Below are 20,101 nucleotides of genomic sequence, written 5' to 3'. Positions count from 1 at the left end.
GTGAATGTTGCTGGGATGTTTCATCCTGGTGGACTGCTACATGTGCTGTCTACTCCATGGAACCCTGCTGTGTCTGTGAAGGCAAGTGTATTGCATGTACTCTAAGAGTAATACAAAAAAAAAAAGAAAAAAAAGCCAAAAACCCAACTTGAAGTAGAAGAGCAAGTTTTAAAACACCATTTATTGTCTAGGTAAGCTCAAGTGTGAACCCTTGGTTTGAGCTTTGGTGGGGATTTGTTTTACAAGCAGGCAGGAGGCAGCAGTTGTGTTGCTGAAGGAAATGTTACATGGTTTACAGGGAGATCTGCAAAGGTGGGTGGCAGAACCACACAATGACAACTGTATTTCAGCTGCAAGTTTTCCAGGTAACTCCATGGATAGAAGTTAGTTGCAAAAATTAAGAAATCTCAACTAGTGTGGCTTTCAAAAAATGACTTAAGACTTCTTGTGTTCAGAAATCCCAGAGATGCTGCCTCTGCTGGCTGGCTGTGAGCCAAGAGCTTCTGCTTCCTCAGGGGCGGGGATAGACAAGGTCAGCTCCACAATTTTGGCTGATGAAGCCTGACTAGAGGCTGAACCTTTCCTTCTGGGAAAAATTCCTCTGGGGAATCTGAAAGACAAAAATTTACTCATTAGGATACAGAAACCCCTGCATCTAAAACAGCTGCCAAGGGTGGCTCACAACAAAGCCACTCAGTAGCCATGTTCATTCCAGGTGAAATCCCCTAAAACACCTCTAGTCACCACCACTAAATGGCTTCAGTAACACCTGGGAATGTTGGATTATAACTGGGTCAGCATGGCACAGGCTCTGTTTGAGCATAGCTTGAACAGAGGAAGAAGGTACCAGTAAAAGCATCAATATCTTCTCTAATTAAGAAGGGGTGTTCACACTAACAAGTGTAAAATGTGGCTCAAAATTGTGCTTATATAACATCAAACCACTTTTTATTTTTTTAGTTAGAGCAAGTAAACAAAAGTAAATATAATTATTCTGTAATTATTGGGTTTTCTAAACTGATGGATGCTGAAGTAGACTTCCTCGTGCTAGAAAAATGTAGTAAAATTAAAGGACAGAGTAAGAAGAAAGTTTTTACAGTCTTCAGCAAAAAAGACAATTGGGATGACCTACAAGAGTAAAGAATTCTTTCACTTAGGGACTAATTTTGCTGGTTTAAACTTGTTCTTAAAAAACTCAAAGCAACCCAAGAGTGTTAGAACTTACCTGGTAGGAGGTCGTGAGCTCTGTGGGGTTTGAGTTTGACTACCATTGGGAGAATCAGCTGTAGGAAGCTCTAAATTGAACTAGAAAATTTGGAAAGAAAAAACAAGTTGACCTGATGGTTGGGATTAATAGGGTAATAAGATTGGGATATCAGCATTTATAGTGCTTGGCATTTGAAGAGATGTAGAAAGCAGATGAATACTTCCCTGTCTTCCCATATTGTGAGCTGTCTTTGAAAGACACTCAATAGGCTGGAGGTCTCACTCAAGATTTTGGTGGCAGTTAACTGGAAAGCTCACCTTGTCAAAGTACATTTGAAAGGCTGCAGTTAAATCGGGATTTGCTTCTAGAACATCAACTATCACTTGGTTGACAATTCTGTTGAAGTCTTTCAGTTCACGAAGATGAATGTCTCTCTCTTCCAGTGTTTTTGTTCCACCTTCCCTCTGAGACTTAATTTCTCTGGACAGTTTGGAGCACTTAACACAAATATTTTGAAAACATTACTCTTAGGGAAATACAACTTTTTCAGAAACCCGCTAAGTTAAAACCAAGGAGTTTAACCCGCAGGGCTTAACCCACACTACTGTCTATCACTATAAAGTTAGAAGTTCCCATCAATAAACACACAAACCTGTTGTATAACCCTCTCTAGTTTTGGCTTCTGTTCTTCAATGTCTTTCTTCAGCTGCAAAATAAGAGCTTGTTTTTCCTTCTTTTGCTCTTTGAAAAGGGCCTGCTGCTTCTGTATTACATCAAACTCTTGTTGCATGCTCTGCAAATTCATTTGAACAGCAATATTAGTTTATATAGCAGGTTTGGTATCTGTTCACTCTTTGTTTTTGTGGAAGGGTCTGTTGTCATTACTATTTGTTTCTAAATGTGACTCAAGCAATTAGTGCTAATGTTAACTTGGAACTTTCTGCCTGTTTGGTGGATACGGACCTGGACAAAGAAATTTCCAGTTAATTTACATCTCTTTTAAAGGCACTGTTAATGAAGTTACAGGTATGTCTTTTCAGATGTGTCTCATAGTGGCTACGAACTATTTACTTGGCACCCTACCAACTTACCAGTGCAAGCTATCCTAAAAAAACCCAAAAAACCCAACATTGTTTCCTGTGGGAAAAGAGGGATACCTTTGACTGGAATGAATAAAATCAGCTCCTTAAGGGCAGCTGGGTTTTTTAATTAATTAATAAATAAATAATTAACTAACTAACTAACTAAATAAATCTTTAAAAAATTTAAAGTCAGGAATTGGTTTGCTATTACACCTCATTATATCCCAGGACTTACTCCCTGATGAAGATTTGTGTCCCTTTTCTTTACCTTAAGAAGTAACATCTCTGAAGTAAGACCTGTATATGTCCTGTGATGGTAGAATAAGCAATAGGAATGATTGTTGACTGTAGGCAGTGACTCAGGGCTTAGAACAGTTATGTGGAATATCACCATGTGCTTAATAAAATTATAACTGAAATGTCACACATCAGAATTAAGTGTTGCTCTTTCCAAGGTCCAAGAGGCTTTTTGATAACCAAGGGAACCATGAGTGAGTCCTTGCTATGGAGCCTGAAAACACAAGCTCTTGTTTGCCTACATTTAGTCCTCAGCGTGCTAAGTTGCAAGTCAGCTAATTTAACCCTGTTTAACTGAGGCACCCTCAGTTCTAATAAAACTGAATCTGTTCCAGAAAAATCCTAGGATGTAGGTGTCAGAGGTCCCAAGATATGTGGATTTTAACCTGCAGTGCTGGACAGGATGGTACAATAGTGGTGTGTGCTGCACATGACCACAGCTGCTTTAGTGGCTGCCAGAACAGCAGCTGTCAGTGCATGTGGGATTCTGAAACTTCTAGCTGTGTGACACATGAAGTTTTGGTGTGATTCAGGAAAATTCAAATAATCACTTTTTGAAAGAGGATGTAGAGCCTTCTAAAAGTCATATCTTAATAAAAGAACAGAAAAAAAATTGTACCAGAATTTCCTATTATTCATCTAGGATGACTTGCATGGATTTAGCTACATGCTGCAGTCTTACCTGACTGGAACATTACTTGTATTTTACCTGGAGATTTTCCTGAAGTTCCTTGATCTGTCTTTGTTTGTATTTGTATTTTTCATCAGCATCCTTTTTGTCCTTTTCTAGTTTCAATCTTTCCTCAAGTTCCTCACCTGTGATCCCAAACAATGAAGCAGCATTAATGCTGTGCATACAACTCAATTTGCACTTGAAAATAACTGCATCTCAGAATATTACTGCATTGGTGTTGGCAGTACACCAAGGTTTGAGGAGATTTTAAATACTCTCCTACTAACTCCAAATCACTATGAAAAAGTAGCTGACTGCATGAGGGAGAATGATTTAAGAGCTACTGGTTCCAGAGCCAGTAGAGGGCACAAAAGTTAAATAATAAGTATTATTTAGAATTGAGTTCTATTTACTATCTAATTTCTACTTCACATACTTGTCTCAGGGACTGCCTTGAGAGAGTTTTTGTAATGTCTATTCCAGTTTTTAAGTACACACAAACTGTTTTCCATAGCGACGATTTCTTTCTGAGCTTTGCAGATCTTTGCATCCAAATCATCACCTTCTTGTTGAAGTGCTTCCTTTTCCTGTGCAGCCTGAAAGCAAACCAAATATTTTAGGTGACTGTAGACATACTGAAAATATTAAGATAATTTTACAGAAAATATTTATTATACAGCAATATTTCGGGGTTAAAACCACTTGAACTGAGATTTGGGTGCCTAGGGAACTGGAAGGAGGAGTTATTTACTTCAAGAGTATTGAAATTCTCTGAGGTATTTCATCCATGTGCATTTCATTCTGGGTACCTGCCTCAGCTCACTGAGTCCTGCCCAGCAGCATCTACACCTTGCACAGAGCAGTGTCTGTGCCCCACACTGCTGATGTGAACTACAGAACGTGCTTCACCTCTGCTTCCTTCACCCATAAAATCCAAGATTTCAGATTGTACATCATATAACCACTGAGAGACTGATAGAAGCCATCCAATTTGGGAATTAGTCACTTGTAACTTCTCATTGATCTGACCAGTAGATATAAGAAACAGCCAACAGGTGAAGTATTTTTTATAGCCCCCTGGAAAGTCTGTTACAATGAAAAATCTCCATAGGTGTAGAGGGTATTTTATACAGCCACAGTGACCACATGGCTTCTGCAGAGGGTCTTCTGCTCTCCTGGATCTCACAGCAGCACAAATACCATCATTAAGAAATTTAAAATTTAAGAGTAAGAAAAAGGTGAAGTTCAGAACCAAGCACACAGCTGGAAGTGTGTTGATTTAACAGGAAATTGGAGAGTTTGTGAAGATCAAAATAAACAGATTCTTGTTCAAGAACCAGGCTATTGTACAAAGACTAATTTTTTTTCCCGTGAAAAGCTGAAGTATGCATAGGTGATGGGTAAGTGAAAGGGGAAAGCAGACATTCTTCAAGGTATAAACCCCATATGGTAAAATGAATACCTGGAAATATCTGTCTGGTAGAAGAACTTAGTCATGTGAGATTCCAATAAAGTTGTTTCCAGTTCAGAGTGGATTATCACTTGACCACTAATTCTTGTGTATTTGTAAATCAATAGGCACTGAAGTTTTCAAACTGCTCAGAATTACGGCTCCACATAAATTACTGTATCATTTAAATAACCAATGGTGTCAGATAACATAAAACAATTGGACTCAAAGTAGGCAGTAGGCAAGGAGGTTGTCTAAGAGCCCAGGGAAATCTATAGCTTAAATAATTGAATTATAATGAATAATGTTTATAAAATACCTTAATTACATAGTAGGCCTGACTTTTCATCTCCTCTCCTTCAGGTGGCATCATGGAAAGAGTAAACATTTCGTATCTGCATTTCAGTTTATCAATTTTCCATAGGCGATCTTGAAATTCAGCACTGAATGATTTGTTTGGGGAGAAAATAAATGGGTTAAGAAAGTGTTTGTCTGGTAGCATTTTGTGGGCAGTTCTTGCTGCAGCAGTTTAATTCCTGATGTTATTCCAGCAGCCTGTACCAGGAATTGTGCTGCTACAGCTCTTGGTGGTTTTCCGTGTTCTCCCAGTCACAAATATCCCTTGTTCTGGTTACCTACATGCCTTCTGCAGCTCTAAATGGAGTCAAATCTATTTTTAAATCCCAGATAACTTCATCCCGAGAGGCTGTGCCACAGTCCTCCAAATTTACAGCTTTGGCATTTCAGTTCCAGAGCTGCCCCAGCTGCCTCCTGCTGATGGTACTCTAACATTCCCACTGCAAGATGACTGTGAGGAACAGCCGGGAACAGCCCCAAATCAGACTCTGTGAATATCCAAGAGCTGGGTGATACCAAAGGAAGAAGGCTACAATCTGTGCTCTCAGTCACACTAAATCACTCTAATTCCTATTGTGAGGTGTGTGGTCAGCAGGGCAGTTCATCCCAACTTCAAAAATGAAATGTTCATTTTTGGCTGAATCTAGATACTGGGATTTCAGGGCTAAAACCATCCCAGATACTTTGGAATTATTATTACAGGAGGGAAACATTATTTCTTTGTCATTTCTTTATAAGAGGGTGCATATGTAATTAATAAAATTTAATTTGTTATATAGGATACATAACGGAAAGCTCATTAGTTAAGAAGAAAACCAACCAAACAAAATACACCAAAAAGCAAACCAGTCTTACTGTTTGAATCAAAGAAATTAGAGTTTTCTCAAGCAGCTGGGAGTAAATACTATTTAAAAGCAACTTTTCTGTTTCATATACTTTGGCATACCTCCAGACACATGGTTTCACATGTCCAGATTATTTTGGAAAAGGCAGAGTCACACACACAGTGTTTACTGTAAAAAGATGTCTCTGGCTGAGGTTTCCTCTCACTTCTGCTGAGGCTCCTCACCCACATTAAGGCCACTGATCTGTTCACCAAGGGGTTAAAGCTGCAGCCTAGGGGTCATAGACAGGGTCTCCTGCAGGCCTCAGCTGTCTTGGTAGATAACTGAGCAATATTTATTGAATCTTCAATTTCTCTAATAGTGAAGCTGGGTAAAATGCTTCTCTTTTTATTAAGTCCCCATAAAATATGTACTCAGTCAAAGCTACAAGTTTAATTTCTCTAAGAACAGTTACCTCATGTGATGCCTTTCCTGATCCAGCAATCTTATCTGGGAATCCAGCATTGCCTTATGGATCCTGATTTCCTCAGTTCTTTCTGTTATGGCTTTCTTTAACTCCAGTTGTTGTTTTTCCAGTGTTAGAACTTTCTCTGCTTTATTACACAGAGTATTTTGAAGGCGCTTCAGTTCTAGTTTTAGGAGATTATCTTCGACCATCATCTCCTAATAAATGCCAAATGGTACCAAAATAATAAATCATTGTTTTAATTATTTATAATTTAGTAAGTTAATATTTATTCATTATTTTACCTTTAATATATATAAAAGTGCAAGACTCATTTTGCTCTGCATTTAAAAATCTTGTCATTTTCTCATTTGCCAGCAGTTCAACATGGTGACTGTGATGGGGGTAGATTGTTTCCTGAATGGTTTTATATAAATTCATCAGACTTTCTAATTCAGACTGCATTTTGGGTTATTAGACTTTTCCTTCTACAACTTTTTGAGTTTAGGTGGTTTCAAATAAAGTAAGAGACCTTACAAGGAGCTTTCTGGAGCAGTTAATATCTCACTTGAATCAACTTAGAACTGTCTTAGAGTATATTCTAGATTCTGTAGCCCTGCAAATCATGTTGTACATGAGCAAATTTTGTATATACCAAAGCTTATGAAAACAGCAAGTGGTGAACTTCATTAGCATGCAAATATGTTAAATCATTATTTTAAAATCTTGTATGATTACAACTCAACCAATTTTTATCCAAGTGCTTTTAGGTCATCAGCTTCTTTTGTTCCCCCAAATTTCATTCCCCAAAAAAAGTTCCATGTTTAGGGAAAGAGTTTTCATTGAGGAGGAAGTGCACCAGTTAAGTCAAAGGCAAAACTCTTTCCCCTGCTAGTTAGACTCTGTGTTTCCTGTGTTAGTGCTTCCTTTAGGAAGGCTAAAGCTTACTGCAGAAAAAAAATTGTGCAATAATTAGAGGAGTGGGAACTGTATTTTTCTGCTTATCAAAATATGAGGAAAGGATTTACACTTTGTTTCTAATTCCTTAAACCAGAATACAAATTTATTCAAACCATCTGTCAGAAAAAAATGCTTGCAGTTTAATAACAAAAGTGTGCCAATCTTATTAGTAGGCACCGCAGATTGAGAGTAAAAACTCAGTGTTATGTAAAGCCATCCTTGAACAGTAAATGTATTTTCTATTTTAAAGGTTATTTTTTCTCAGGGGAAAAAACCCCAACATCCACTGACCTGGTGGATATTGTGCTATAACTGATGTGGGATTAAATTGATATTTCATCAAACTTTAAGCTGTGTAGAAAGGAGAAGCAACACTTTGCCTAGTAAGATGATAGTGTTGAAGATGACTTCAAAGTTTGGGAAAGAAGTGTAAATTAGAAAACTACAGAAAGTGTACTTATGGATATAATGATGTAGCACTGTGGAAGGCAGATGACACCCCAAACAAACAAGAGCATCCTGTTTTCGTAAAGCTGTAAAATAATACTGTACCTGCTTAATGTGCTTTGCTTTTCTTAACTCCTGAAGTGATCTCTCATTGAAAAGAGTTAATTCTTCTATCTTTTCTATCAAACCACTTGTTTCTTCTCTTGTCTTATCAATTGTTCTCTTGGTGATTTGGATGTCATTCTGTTTCAAAATAAGTTATATTTGACTTATTTCAGTGAATGTAAATTTCAACAAAAGCTACCAGTTAAATTTAAATGAAATGTATTTAAGTCCTGGAATCAGGAACCATCATCATGATGTGTCCAGTATGCTGCTCTGCAAACTGCATGGTATGACTTCATGCAGAGTGCTGCATGGGGACTTTGAACAACTTTCAATGCAATCGTACTTACCAATTTATGAAAACTATAAAAGTAATGACTTTAGAAAACAGCATTCTCCTGGTTCTGCATGGGCCTAATGATAAACTCAGACATTTGCAAGTCAGTCACATGTTGATGAAAGCTCAGCTTGTCTTTCCAACATTCAAAGCTTGTCTTTATGCTATGGTGTCTCACTTAATAATAATCAGTAATAATCTATTTTTCTAAAAGTTATAGGGATTTTTTTTTTAAGTTTTCCACATGGGTGGAAAACTTAGACAAAGTTCAGATATCCTTTAGTCTAATACCAGCTTCTTAATTACTAAGACCCAATCTAATTCTCTGAGCTTTCTAAATTACACAGTTTCTAAAATACGCAGTGAAAATTATATTCTAAGGAAGTTACCTGAAGTTTCCTGTACAGTGACTGTAGCACATCATATGCCTTTTTCTTTTCTTCTACAGTTTTCTTAAGTTCAGCAACTTTTCCTTCCAAAACTTCTTTCTCATCTGAATTAACCTCCCCTTCTAACCGTGACAGCCGTCTCTGTATTTGCTGAATATAAAAATCCTGTTAAAATAAATTTGAAGAGAATTAAGTGTGAGATAAGAAATAAACTTGGATCTAAATGTTGGCTTTAGGACAGTCACCCAATTAAGCTATTGTTTTTATAATAGTTTCTGGCTTTTAGACCTCATTAGCAAAATATCTTAGATGACTGATGAGCAGTGATGGTTTGGGGTAATCTTCTAGAAGAGCAACAAAGCACACTCAGCACAGGCTGCTGTAGGGAGGCTTACGGTGGAGTTGCCATCTTGTTGTTATGAGTGGATGCTGATATAAAAGAACAAATTTTCAAAGTGGTGCATAGGAAATATGCACATAATCCAATTAGTAAATAACAGGATTTTGGCATGTACCTCTTGTATTGCTTTAAAAATATACCCTGAGGTGTCTGTGGTTCAGAGGGATCAAAGTAAAGAATGGATTTTAGGAATTAGTGGGAAAAGCAGCAGATCCAAAAAATAATGAAAGACACAAGTGCAAAATGTAGGTGATACTTTGGCAAGTTTCAGTAATTTCAATTTTATCTGTACATGTACACACAAATAAATGCAGACTTCAAATGATACTGCATAACATTTCCAAAATGGAAGACTGTTAAAGATTACAGAAATCAAGCAATGTACTGTCAGTAGACTCAAGAAACAATCTTAGTATGAAAATACATTAACGTTTTACCTGGCTATATATTAATTCTTGTTGTTTTAACAGATCTGTGTCAAGTTTGCGCAGTCGACTCTTGAGATTTTTAAGTGATTTTTGACCTCCTTCAATTTCTGCCAGAACAGTCTTCTCCTTGTCACTCTGTGCTTTTAACTCCTGAGTCTTCTTGAAAAGTTGCTCCTTTAACTGTCTCATTTCATTTTCTCTTTCCTGGTTACAAATTGATCATTAAGTAGAAGAAAGAAGTAATTAATCACAGCAGAATTAATTGCTGAGGAAGTATTTGTTTTTATTAATCATATGTAGAAAGAAATATTAGTACTATGTCCATTAATGGGAACATGGAATTGTAAGTTTTCAAAATGGTTGGCAAAAAAAGTATTTGACTTAAAGAGAAAGTAATACTTTTCATTCATTTTTTAAAAACCTAATCCTACCCTACAGTTACATGACATTTTTTCCCAGTTACAGGAATGCTACTCTTTTCAGCCTTTCAGAAAAATAAATTCCTGTCATTCTTTTCAAAAAACCTCCTTACAGCCTCCAGTGTCTGAATATTTGAGGACTATAATACAAAGCTTTGCAATGGTTTAATTACTCTTGTAACGCTATGTGTGCACATATATGTACGTGTGTGTTTATCTAAGATGGAATAATTCTGAAAAATTACAATTTCTAAAATATCTAAAACCTTTTTCTCAGAGGTAAGTTGCCATTAACACATAACTCAGTGCAGGAAAGGTTTTAGTAGGATAAAAAACAATGCTGAACACGTCAGGTAACCTGAAATGGACAATAAAACAATAAAAATTGAGATTATTTTATTTTTGTAACCCTAATAAGGAAAACAATTTTATTCTTTCCCTCCCTCCTTCCACCCCTGCCACTCAAGTAGCCAAAGATCTTCCAAAGCTCAAGCCACTAAGCACACCAGTTTCCTGAGAGGTACATCCTAAAACAAGTGATGTGATTGCCCCTTCCTGTTTCAAAGGACTCATTTACTTTTAGTTCAAGTCTGGTACAGAATTTGAAGATATACATTTAAATTAATATGCAAAACACCTGAGAACTCACTTTTCTACATTGTTTAACAATGTGTTTCTGGATTTAATATGTATGTAACCATCTTGCTGGATCAAATAATGGTGAGAGATAATTTAATGCCTTCTCTAAGGGTTTGTAATCACATTGCACATTCTAACTGAATTTTTTTGTAGTTGAACTTGCTGTAAATGCAATTCCAAATTCAAAACTTAGGATGTAGAAGGCAAGTGTAAGTTTGATATGAAATTATTATGGACTGTAGCACGTATCAGTGGCCTTTGCATCATGCTTGAACAAAGGAACTTTCTTCTGGAAGCAAACTGGATTTAAGCATGTGCCAGATGCTGAGCTGTATTTCTGAAGCTAATGACAATTATAAATTCATCCACTGACACTGGATCATGACTTGACCTTCACCTCATGGTCTTTATTCCATATCTAAATTAATTTATTAACAGAAATTTTTGCTCTCCCTTTAAGTGAGGTTGTTAACAGAGATAAGATATTCAATAAGCCTCACTGTGCAACAGTGCCACAAATGGAACAGGGAGAAGTACCACAGAACTAGAGAGCAAAACAGTGACATTTCATCCACATTGTTCCTGTAAATATCTCTTCACAGTAAATTAACAGATGCAGCAAATAGTCATGTGTGTCTAATGGTGATGGAAGGGAGGCTTCTGACTAATACATTACAGACATTGTTCAAGAACAGTTCATCCTAGCTAAAATATTCCCCTGCAGCTGTGGAGCTGCCAAGCTCAATGTCATCTTGGGTTATCCGCCACAGACATGGGTAAAGAAACCCTGCTAAGGCTTTTGCCACCCTGGAAACTGTCTTAAGGGGAAGCAAAGAAGGTTTTCATTTAAATGAAATGCTACACCATTACTTGTTTCCAAATTATCTGAAAAGCCAAAACAGTAAGGCTAGTAATTTAAGAAACTCTCTATAAAGGAGACATCCCATCTCTAGTTTCTGAAAGTATATTTAAAATGTGTGATTATTGCCTGTGGAGTTAAAAAGTTTGAAAAATGACATTCAATCTACTTCAAGGCATTATTTCACATGCATGCTCTAGGAAACACAAAAAAAGGAAGAAAAAGAAAGAGCAGAGTGGTATGAAAGAGCATGCAGAGGTACAGCTTTATTGTCAGTCATGTGGGACACCTGCTGTCACATTAATTTAACCTGGTCATTCTAGAGCAACAAAAAATTCAGCATATCCAATGCTCAGCTGTCCAGCAAAATGTAAAAGAATATTTCTGTCATCTTCAGTCAGAAGCTAAGTAGTGAAAATACTTTACGAGAATTAGTAGCAAAATGACAAAACAGTATTAGCATTTCCTGAAATGCAGAAAAGTTCAGAAGATTGCATTACAACACTGCATTTATTCAAAAGCTCTTTACAGCTTAGCAGATGAGAACATTTTTTTTTCCTATACTTAATTTGCAGCCTAAGAAGTTGGTTTTTAATTTTATAGAAGTATTATTAGGCATGTTAAAAAAATAGTCACCTTATTATAGCTTGTATATGCCACTTCCCAGATCAAAATCTTTATTCATGAAAGTGAATCTAAAGTGAGCCAGTAATTATTTAACAGTCCACAAGTTAGATGTGTCAGAGTATCATGTAACAGAATTAAAATAATGAAGAGCAGACCAGGCCAACCAAATCTGACTAAAAGATTTCGAAATATTTTTTAAACTGTTTGCCAAAATCACAGCTCTTTTCAGGTTTATAAATTTTGGTGGTGTTATACTAGAGCCAAGAAATTTTTGGTGGCAGTGATACTGAAAAGATTCCCACTCTTTAAAAACCTTATTGATGGGTATCAGTATCCTGAACTAATACAGCTGGAATTACTAGGATCATTTCTTTTCCTCCAGAGTTTTCTCAGCACAGACATATCTAAATGCACACTTACTTCAGTATTTGATGGAATAGCTACATGTAATATCAATACTTCATTTCAATAGAAAATTTTAAAATTAAAAAGGTAATTTTAAAATATAAAGCTTGCAAATAAAAATGACTCCCCATTTCTAGAAACCATGAAAAACATTTTACCTCAACACTTTTTTCTTCTTCCTTCAATATTTCTTCCAACCTCAAAGCTTTCTCTTCTGCACTGAGTGTCTCCTCAATTGCAAGCTTCAGTTTATTAGAAAGACTTGCATTTTTTTCATTAAGAAGTTTTAATCTAAACAAAATGACAGAAGTTAAATGTAGGTTGCCTGGACAATGCTGCCAAAAGGAAGCAGCAAATCTGATGGAGCAGTTGCCTCAGTCTAAACTTCAACCTTTGATAAGCAAGGCCCTGATTTTTTTTTCCCCACCCTTTAAAAACAAGGATTACCAGGAGTATTTTGCCGAAATTACCCAGTGCCAAATCTATGCAGGACATGAAGTAATCAGAAAGTTGAAGTTTTCAGTCATCAACATTATTTAAGGTTATTTTCTGTCTCAAGGATTTGGTTGTATTTCTAATCCTTACAAATGTTATCTTTAAAGGTCTGTTTCTTACCTGGCTTGTTTTCCCTGAATTTCTTTCTTCAGATTAGTTACTTGTGTTCTCAAAGACTCTAGATCAGAAGCAGTTCTGTTCACAATGGATTTCAAAGCCTGCAGCTAATAAATTACAAAATGAAGCAATTGAGCTCTTATTTACTTTGGTACATGTTAAGATATTTAAAATTATATTTTCCTATTTATTGAAAAGTATTCCATTACTTTTGAACAGTGCTCTTCAAATGAAGAGTGCTGCAAATTCTGAGGCACTGTAAATTGGCCCAGCTAGTAAATTCAATCTACTAATTACGCAGTATGAGTACTGGGGAAAAATAATAATAATAATGAACGTAGAATGAATTATGGAGGTGCTATGAGCTGCAATTCCTGTCTAACAGCATCTGTATGAGTGGAACCATGGTTTTATAGTGCCAGCTGACTTTGCTGAAGTTCTTTGTGAACATGGATAACCTTATATATCTAATCAACATTTCTACATCAAATGTTGCTGAATACATAAAATTATTTTGATTAGATATTACTGTGACAAAAATACACATATTTAATTTGGTAAAAAATATATGACAGCATACACTCATTCAACAGGATAGGAATACTTTACAATCAGTAGCTCTTTCATCTTCACAGTATCATTTAACAGCATAAATTTAACTGTTTTCACTTTCATAGATGAAGAAAACTGATCAAGGGCATGTACAGCAGGTTTCTTAGAGGTCACAAGTTGTTGGCTGAACTTCTCCTTCTTTCCTTGTTTCTCACATGCATCCCACAGATGTTCTATTAAGAGAAGACTGTTCTATTATCCCATCATGGAGTATTAATTGTGAAAAACTTCAAGCAAGAATCTCACAGCTTGAGATGAAAACCGACCAATTCTACAAACCCTCAAGCTTGCATGAATTATAGGGTAATCTAATAGCCTACACCTTGTTTGAGCTACCTACAGTTTAATTAGGAGATCAGTCTATGAACCACCTGCTACAGAAAAGCTATCCAAAGTTAAGGCAACAGCAAATGCAGTGCTTTTCAAAAATCACTAAACTTGCTGAGTACCCCAGTGTTACCATTTTCTTGTTAAGAAAAAACTTACTCAGGTATTACAAGTGTATCCCTTCTCAGCAGAGCCATGAAACTTGAATTACTTCTTAGAAATACTTTACAGCCTTTAAGTAACTAAGCAGTGCAGCTCGTTCCCAGATTTAAGTGCAGATTCAGTATGGACAGCACCAAGCATGGCTTGTTCACAGGGCAGCCCTGTCCCACTGCCTCTTGATTAGAAAGCCATGTGAAAGCACTGGGTGTTTTTCCCAGGAATTGGAACCTGCCTACCAGGCCATCAATAGACACTTCTGAGAGCACAGGACAGGAATTGTTTGGAATCTGGAAGAGATTTCTTTCATCTTTATACAGTACTGCAGTCTATGTGCGCTAAGGGAAAGAAGCCGCATGAAGCATCTAACAGTGTTAGACCATTTAAGAGAAAATTCATCCATTTTACACCTACACAACAGAGAATACATTCCAATCTTTTCACCACTCTCAATGGCTAGAATTAAGTTGAAAGTTCAGATCCCAATAAACAGGAGTTGGCTGAGAAAAGCAACATTTTCTTGAATTATTAAGAGCCTAGTATAAAACCAGAGAAAAGCAAATGGTATCCCTGTATTTCCTCCATCTGGTCCTCAATTATAGTTTCACAGTTTTTAACAGTTTTCCTGAATTGTTTGCTCACCCTTACCTCATCCTGCAGCTGAGTCCTGCGAGTATCCTGAGTCTGGAACTCCTTTCGGAGGTTATTTGCTTCCCGCTCAGCAGAAAGTATTTTCTTTTCATACTCCATATTATTAACAGTTTCATTTACCAAAAAGGCAGTCTTCTCCCTCAGCAAAATTTCTTTGTTTCGGATCTCCTGTTTTATCTCTGCAATTAGCTATCAGGATAAAAACTTTTTTGATTTTCTTGCATTAGTTAAGATGTGTTAGATTAATAAATGGTACAAACAGAAGATCAATTCCCGTTATTACTATTTGCCTGAGACAGCCCAGTTATCATTCTTAAAATTATTTTATTCCATGGATATATCACACCAAACACTACAGTGGTTTTGGACTGGAAACTTCCAAAATATTCCAATGATTTAAAATCAAAAAGACACTGTAAACTCATATGAAAATAAAATAATTATTGACTGATTGAACCGAGGAAAAAAAAACCTAAGCAACACTTCAGGTAGACTTGAAACAGATGAAATTAAACAGGAAAATTACCAGCATTAGTGATGCTTACTTTATCTGACAGATTTATAGCTACTCAGTGAAAATTATGCATTTTGAAAGATTTGGTAAAACATTAGCTACCCAGAAAATTATACTGTAGTTTTGAAGTTAATAAAAAACAACAAAAAAAAAAGCCCCACATCAAACCCAAACCCCAAATCGACATGGACCAGTTACAGCAGTTTTACCAAAGCACACTGATCAATCTCCTGATCTCTTTTTTGCATCTGATGAATTGCATTCTCCCACTGCCTGATGACTTCTTGTCTTTCTTGATGAACCCTGCGAAAATCTTCAGCTGCTCTGTCAAGTTCCATCTGTTTAAAAGAAAGCACCTCCATGATTTCTGAAGTCAAAACTGTCACATATAAACAAGGGATCTTTGAGAACCTTAAGCACAAACCTGAGCTGTCATGGTTTCTGTAAGTTCATTATCCAGAGCTCTGCGCTTCTGGTTTGCTTCCATGGTCAACTTTTCTATTTGAAGGGTTAATGTCTAAAATGAATGGATATGAAAATATTTGAAAATTAAGTATTTGAAAATAAATAGATCACATTTTATAAATTCTAAAAGCCCTGCTACAATCACAGGTTAAATTATTGAGGCATCAATTTTATTGTGTTTTAGAAAACAAAATGATAGTGTGGCCTCCCAAATTTTCAGTCAATACAAGTGGCCATAAGAACCAAACTGCAGCAAGGCCAAAGTAACCCTCCACTGTAATGTGTGTAAACGTGTGTAAATGTGTGTAAATGTGTGTAAGTATGTGTAAATGTGTGTAAATGTGTGTGTGGTGTCCTTGGCATACAGCAGTGAGAGTGTTTGTGTAAACCAAAGCTTTTGGGTTACATATTTAATGAGTAAAAATCACTCTATTTAAAGGCTATAAAGAATAATAACCAGGGTTACTTATCTCTACATTAGTAATATACTTGGGAATTCACCCTTATAAACCCTGAACTTTTGACTGGACTTCTTCTTTATGCAGATATATATGTTTATGTCTTCCAGTATTTCAGTAGTCTTACTGAAGTAACTGTAATTTGTCCTCAACAGTATTAATAAATTCAGTTCTAAAAGGAAATCCCACACTATTCATCCATGCTTGGTGTGAAGTTTTGAACAAACTCCTCTTAATTCAGTAGCACTGCTTTCTAGATTTTATTATCTATTTACACACCCTCCCAAAAATATTTAAATCTTACCCAGATGAATAAGCAAATTAATGTCTTCAATTATGTCTCTCATTATTGTAAAACCTGTTCTCTCAGCTTCAAAATGAGCCTCATATGGAATTGCACTGTTGTGCTAAAAGGAAACCCGTTTCAAAGCAGCGTTGAACAAAATCTTGTCTTCATTTTATTTGACTTGATAACATAACAAGGTCTTCAAGTGATGGAATGGTTCTTCCTTTGGTTCCTGAAAATTGCTGTCATTTCTACTTACTCCTAGTTTCCCTTCATCTTGCAGTGCATACTTCTGGATTGCAATAGCATCATTATCTGTACGATTTAATTCCTTTAGCCAGCTCTCCAGAAGTTCCTCATCCCAGTTCATCTGTTGTTTTAAGTTTTCCAGCTTCTTAGTGGTTTTATTTATAATATTCTAATAAAAGAAGAGAAAATTAAAGTTTCAATATCAAATGTCTAATATTCATTGAATAGTAATTGAAGCAACAAGTCCAAACTACTGTAACAAGTCTACCCACATCTTGTCCACAGAATTGATAGTTTTCTTTTTTATTAATTGTGTGTTGTACTTGAGGAATGCTATTGGACATCCTGGTCTTAAATAAGAAACAAGACAGTAGATTGCCAAAAATTTAAAATGCAGATAATTTTAAACAGAAAAGTCAGCCTCTGACAATATATACCCATCTGCAGGGTATTTGTTCCATTTAATAAACTGATCTGAGGCATCCAAAGGTGAGGTTTCTCCCTCACTCATTAAGGCCCAGTTGTTAGACCCTAATCCTACATATTAATTTTCAAATGTGACCTATTCATATGACTGTGAAAAGACTTTCTGACACAAAAATGGGAGAATTGATCCAGCTGAACTGTGTGAATATCTTCATCCTGCTACCCATTCTGAGAGACTGGAGATTACAAACAGATTTAAGAAGAGAAAGAACAAATTAAAAAAAAAAAAATATTAAATAATGAATGGAAAGAAAAAGAAACAGTTCCAAACCCAGAAGACCACCTGTAATTGAGTAGCACTAGATTACTTTGTAACTTAAACCAAATCTTTGATCTTGGAATCATGACCCAAGTTTATTTTATGTAGAGAAGAAGATTTGCTACCAACCATTTGATTTTTAAACCATTAAGAAAATACCTTTGAGAATTAGAAATACAGTGATATGAATGTGTGGCTGTGAATCTGGTATTAAGAACAGAATTGTTTCAATATCTAATTAATATTTGCTAAGTCTTGATCAGTCTATGCAGTAACATCCTCAGTGTCAATCTGCTTGCCTACACAGGAAAAGCCCATCCCATCTACTACAGTTTATAAGGTTTAATTATAATTAGCTATTCTTGACTTAAACTACTGTGGGTGTATGTGCAAGTGAGGACAAGACATAAAATTTTGCAATATAGGTGTTCCCTTCCAAAAATTTCAAACCTTACTTCTTGAGTGTTTTTCTTCTGTCTCAAGGAAGCTATCTCATCTTTCAGTCGTTTAATGTCGTTTTTGAGACGTCCATATTCTCTCTCAGCAAGGGCTTTAAAGTGATGTTCAGTTTCAATTTCATTTTCTTTGGCTTTGTAAAGAGACTGCAGAATAATAAAGTTCAGTATTTTACAATAAACAAAAGGTATACATCAGCAAACTTTTCTTTTACATACAAACAAATCCCAAGTCAGAGATGGTTTCACCATGTAAATGAAGGAATTTTCAGAAAAAGTGTATTGGTTTGATTTTAGTATCTCAAATACACATATTCTTATATGTAAACATTGTATCAAGTATCCACAGATCAATCTTTTGTAGCCCTAAAATCTCAGTTCTAAGATTTTTCACCCAAAATTCAAAATCTTAACATTTCAACATCAAAATCTTAGTCTCTTCATCACCAGTGACTTTACACCAGATCTGGGAGGTGCAGCAAAAAAAAAATATTTTATTGTTTTGTGCTGAGAGAGACCACCCCTTCTGGCCTATAGCAGTATCTGGATATTGCCTAACCTTTCTTTCTTTTAATTCAAATTAACACTTTAATCTGGCCAAAAAAATTAAGAAGTTGTTCATCTGCAGGGATGTTTCTTAAGACTTTTTCTCCTAGGATATTTTTATCTGGAAGGTGTAATTCTTTGTCTCAAGATTAGAAATCTAAACCAGCCCTTTTGGTCAGTTAATTCAGAGATCTTGACCATCTCACTTCATTTTTCATGTCTGTGAATTAAGTCTTCACCAGAATTTCACATTTCACAACTAACTCTTCACCATTATAAAGATTATGATTTTTTTTCCCCTTACACAGTTGTTTGCCTTGACCTATTATTTTTTAGCCATATCTACAAAAATCCTCATTCAGGAAGAATTCTAAAATGCACCCTTCCTGGCTTCTTCCTAGGTAGAGTAAATTGAATTTGGATGGTCTTAATGACCACCAAATCATATCACTGAGGTATATAGTTTAACTTTTGTTTCCTGTGGAAATCCTGGAAAAAAGGCCTAATAAATTTCTAACAAAGCTGGCAAAATAGAATGGGATAGCAGCCAGAGAGAGATACTCAGGTTACAGGTCTGCCTGACCAAATGGATCCTCTAGAGGTGTTGATTTACCTCAGAGAAGCTGATCTCTTGTCTCACGTTCTTCAAATGAGACGTCATCGCTTCTATGCGCTCCTCAAAGTTGGTCAACTCATTCTGAAGGTTCTCCTTTTCCTTCTGCATCTTCTGCAGCTATTTAAGAGTCAGAATCGTCAAATTACTGTTTGCGGTTGAGTGCTTATTACCTGCAATTATCTAAAAATAGTCATTACAATTATTAATGAAAAAATAACGTAAGTAATAGCTGCTATATTGCTCCAAAGCAGTGAAATTAAGGACTTCAGGCGAAAATCCGGAACTTTGCTACGGGAACGGGCAGCTCGCACTGCTCCTCCTGCGGGGCTCGGGGGATGCGGGGGCGCGGGTCCCACGTTCGGAGGCGGGGATTGCCCTCCCGATTCCCCGGGAGCCCGGCAGGTTTCCTTCTATCCCTCCATCCCTCCCGGCCCCGGGGAAGGACGGGCTCCTCTCCCTGCCGGCCGCGGCCCCGCGCTCACTTCGTCCTCCAGCGCCTTGTTCTCGGCGTTGGCCACGGGCACGGCGTAGCCGGGCTCCCATTGCAGCTCTGCCAGCACCGAGGCGGCGGCGGAGGGGTTCCACAGGCTCTCCATGGTCGCGGAGGAGCCCACAAGGGCCGGGGCTTCGGCAAGGCCGGGGCTGCGGCGGCTCCGGGGCTGAGGCGGCTCCCGACGCTTGGCAACGGCGGCAACGGCGGCTCCGGCCGGGAGGGGCCTCGGGCGGCACCGCCCGCGCTGCCCCGCGCTGAGGGCTCGGTTCGATGGGCCCGGTGCGATGGGCTCGGTTCGATGGGCCCGGTGCGATGGGCTCGGTTCGATGGGCCCGGTGCGATGGGCTCGGTGCGATGGGCCCGGTGCGATGGGCCCGGCTCTTTGCGGGCCAGCGGGCCGGGCACGGGGCTGAGCCGTTCGTGGCCGTGCTGAAGAGGCGAGTGTCAGCCCCAGCGCCTCAGGCACCACCTCAGAGCCCCCCTGCCACAGCCAGCTGCACCGGGTCTGGGGCCGGCAGAGTTGCGGCTCCAGCTCGGCTGGG

General features: G+C 37.4%; 1 protein-coding gene across 1 annotated transcript; it reads right to left on the bottom strand.

The window, feature by feature from the left end:
* Positions 1–148: 148 nt before the first annotated feature.
* Positions 149–19,729, bottom strand: CCDC39 (coiled-coil domain 39 molecular ruler complex subunit). The gene is made up of 20 exons (XM_014254312.2): positions 19,549–19,729; positions 19,064–19,183; positions 17,905–18,051; positions 16,715–16,873; positions 15,671–15,763; positions 15,456–15,584; positions 14,730–14,921; positions 12,987–13,090; positions 12,530–12,662; positions 9,432–9,626; positions 8,595–8,759; positions 7,869–8,006; positions 6,366–6,574; positions 5,029–5,152; positions 3,696–3,855; positions 3,296–3,402; positions 1,860–2,000; positions 1,525–1,704; positions 1,226–1,305; positions 149–610 (listed from the first exon to the last, which is right to left on the bottom strand). Exons 1-20 carry the CDS (start codon positions 19,660–19,662, stop codon positions 436–438), a joined length of 2,865 nt encoding a protein of 954 aa, XP_014109787.2. The 5' UTR covers positions 19,663–19,729; the 3' UTR covers positions 149–435.
* Between the last annotated feature and the right edge of the window lie 372 nt (positions 19,730–20,101).

Source organism: Pseudopodoces humilis, chromosome 11, assembly GCF_049639895.1.
Source record: "Pseudopodoces humilis isolate 2021_Gansu_Grassland_sample_001 chromosome 11, ASM4963989v1, whole genome shotgun sequence".
NCBI classification, from domain to species: Eukaryota; Metazoa; Chordata; class Aves; order Passeriformes; family Paridae; genus Pseudopodoces; species Pseudopodoces humilis.
Note: the sequence above shows the minus strand (reverse complement) of the source record. Positions and strands in the feature narration are given on the sequence as shown.

Coding starts and splice junctions, on each gene's coding strand:
- CCDC39 (XM_014254312.2), bottom strand. CDS start 19,662: ATGGAGAGCCTGTGGAACCCCTCCGCCGCCGCCTCGGTGCTGGCAGAG. Junction 3,403..3,695: donor CAAGGCAGTCCCTGAGACAA/GTATGTGAAGTA, acceptor TTGGGATCACAG/GTGAGGAACTTGAGGAAAGA. Junction 1,306..1,524: donor TTCAAATGTACTTTGACAAG/GTGAGCTTTCCA, acceptor CAAATTTTCTAG/TTCAATTTAGAGCTTCCTAC.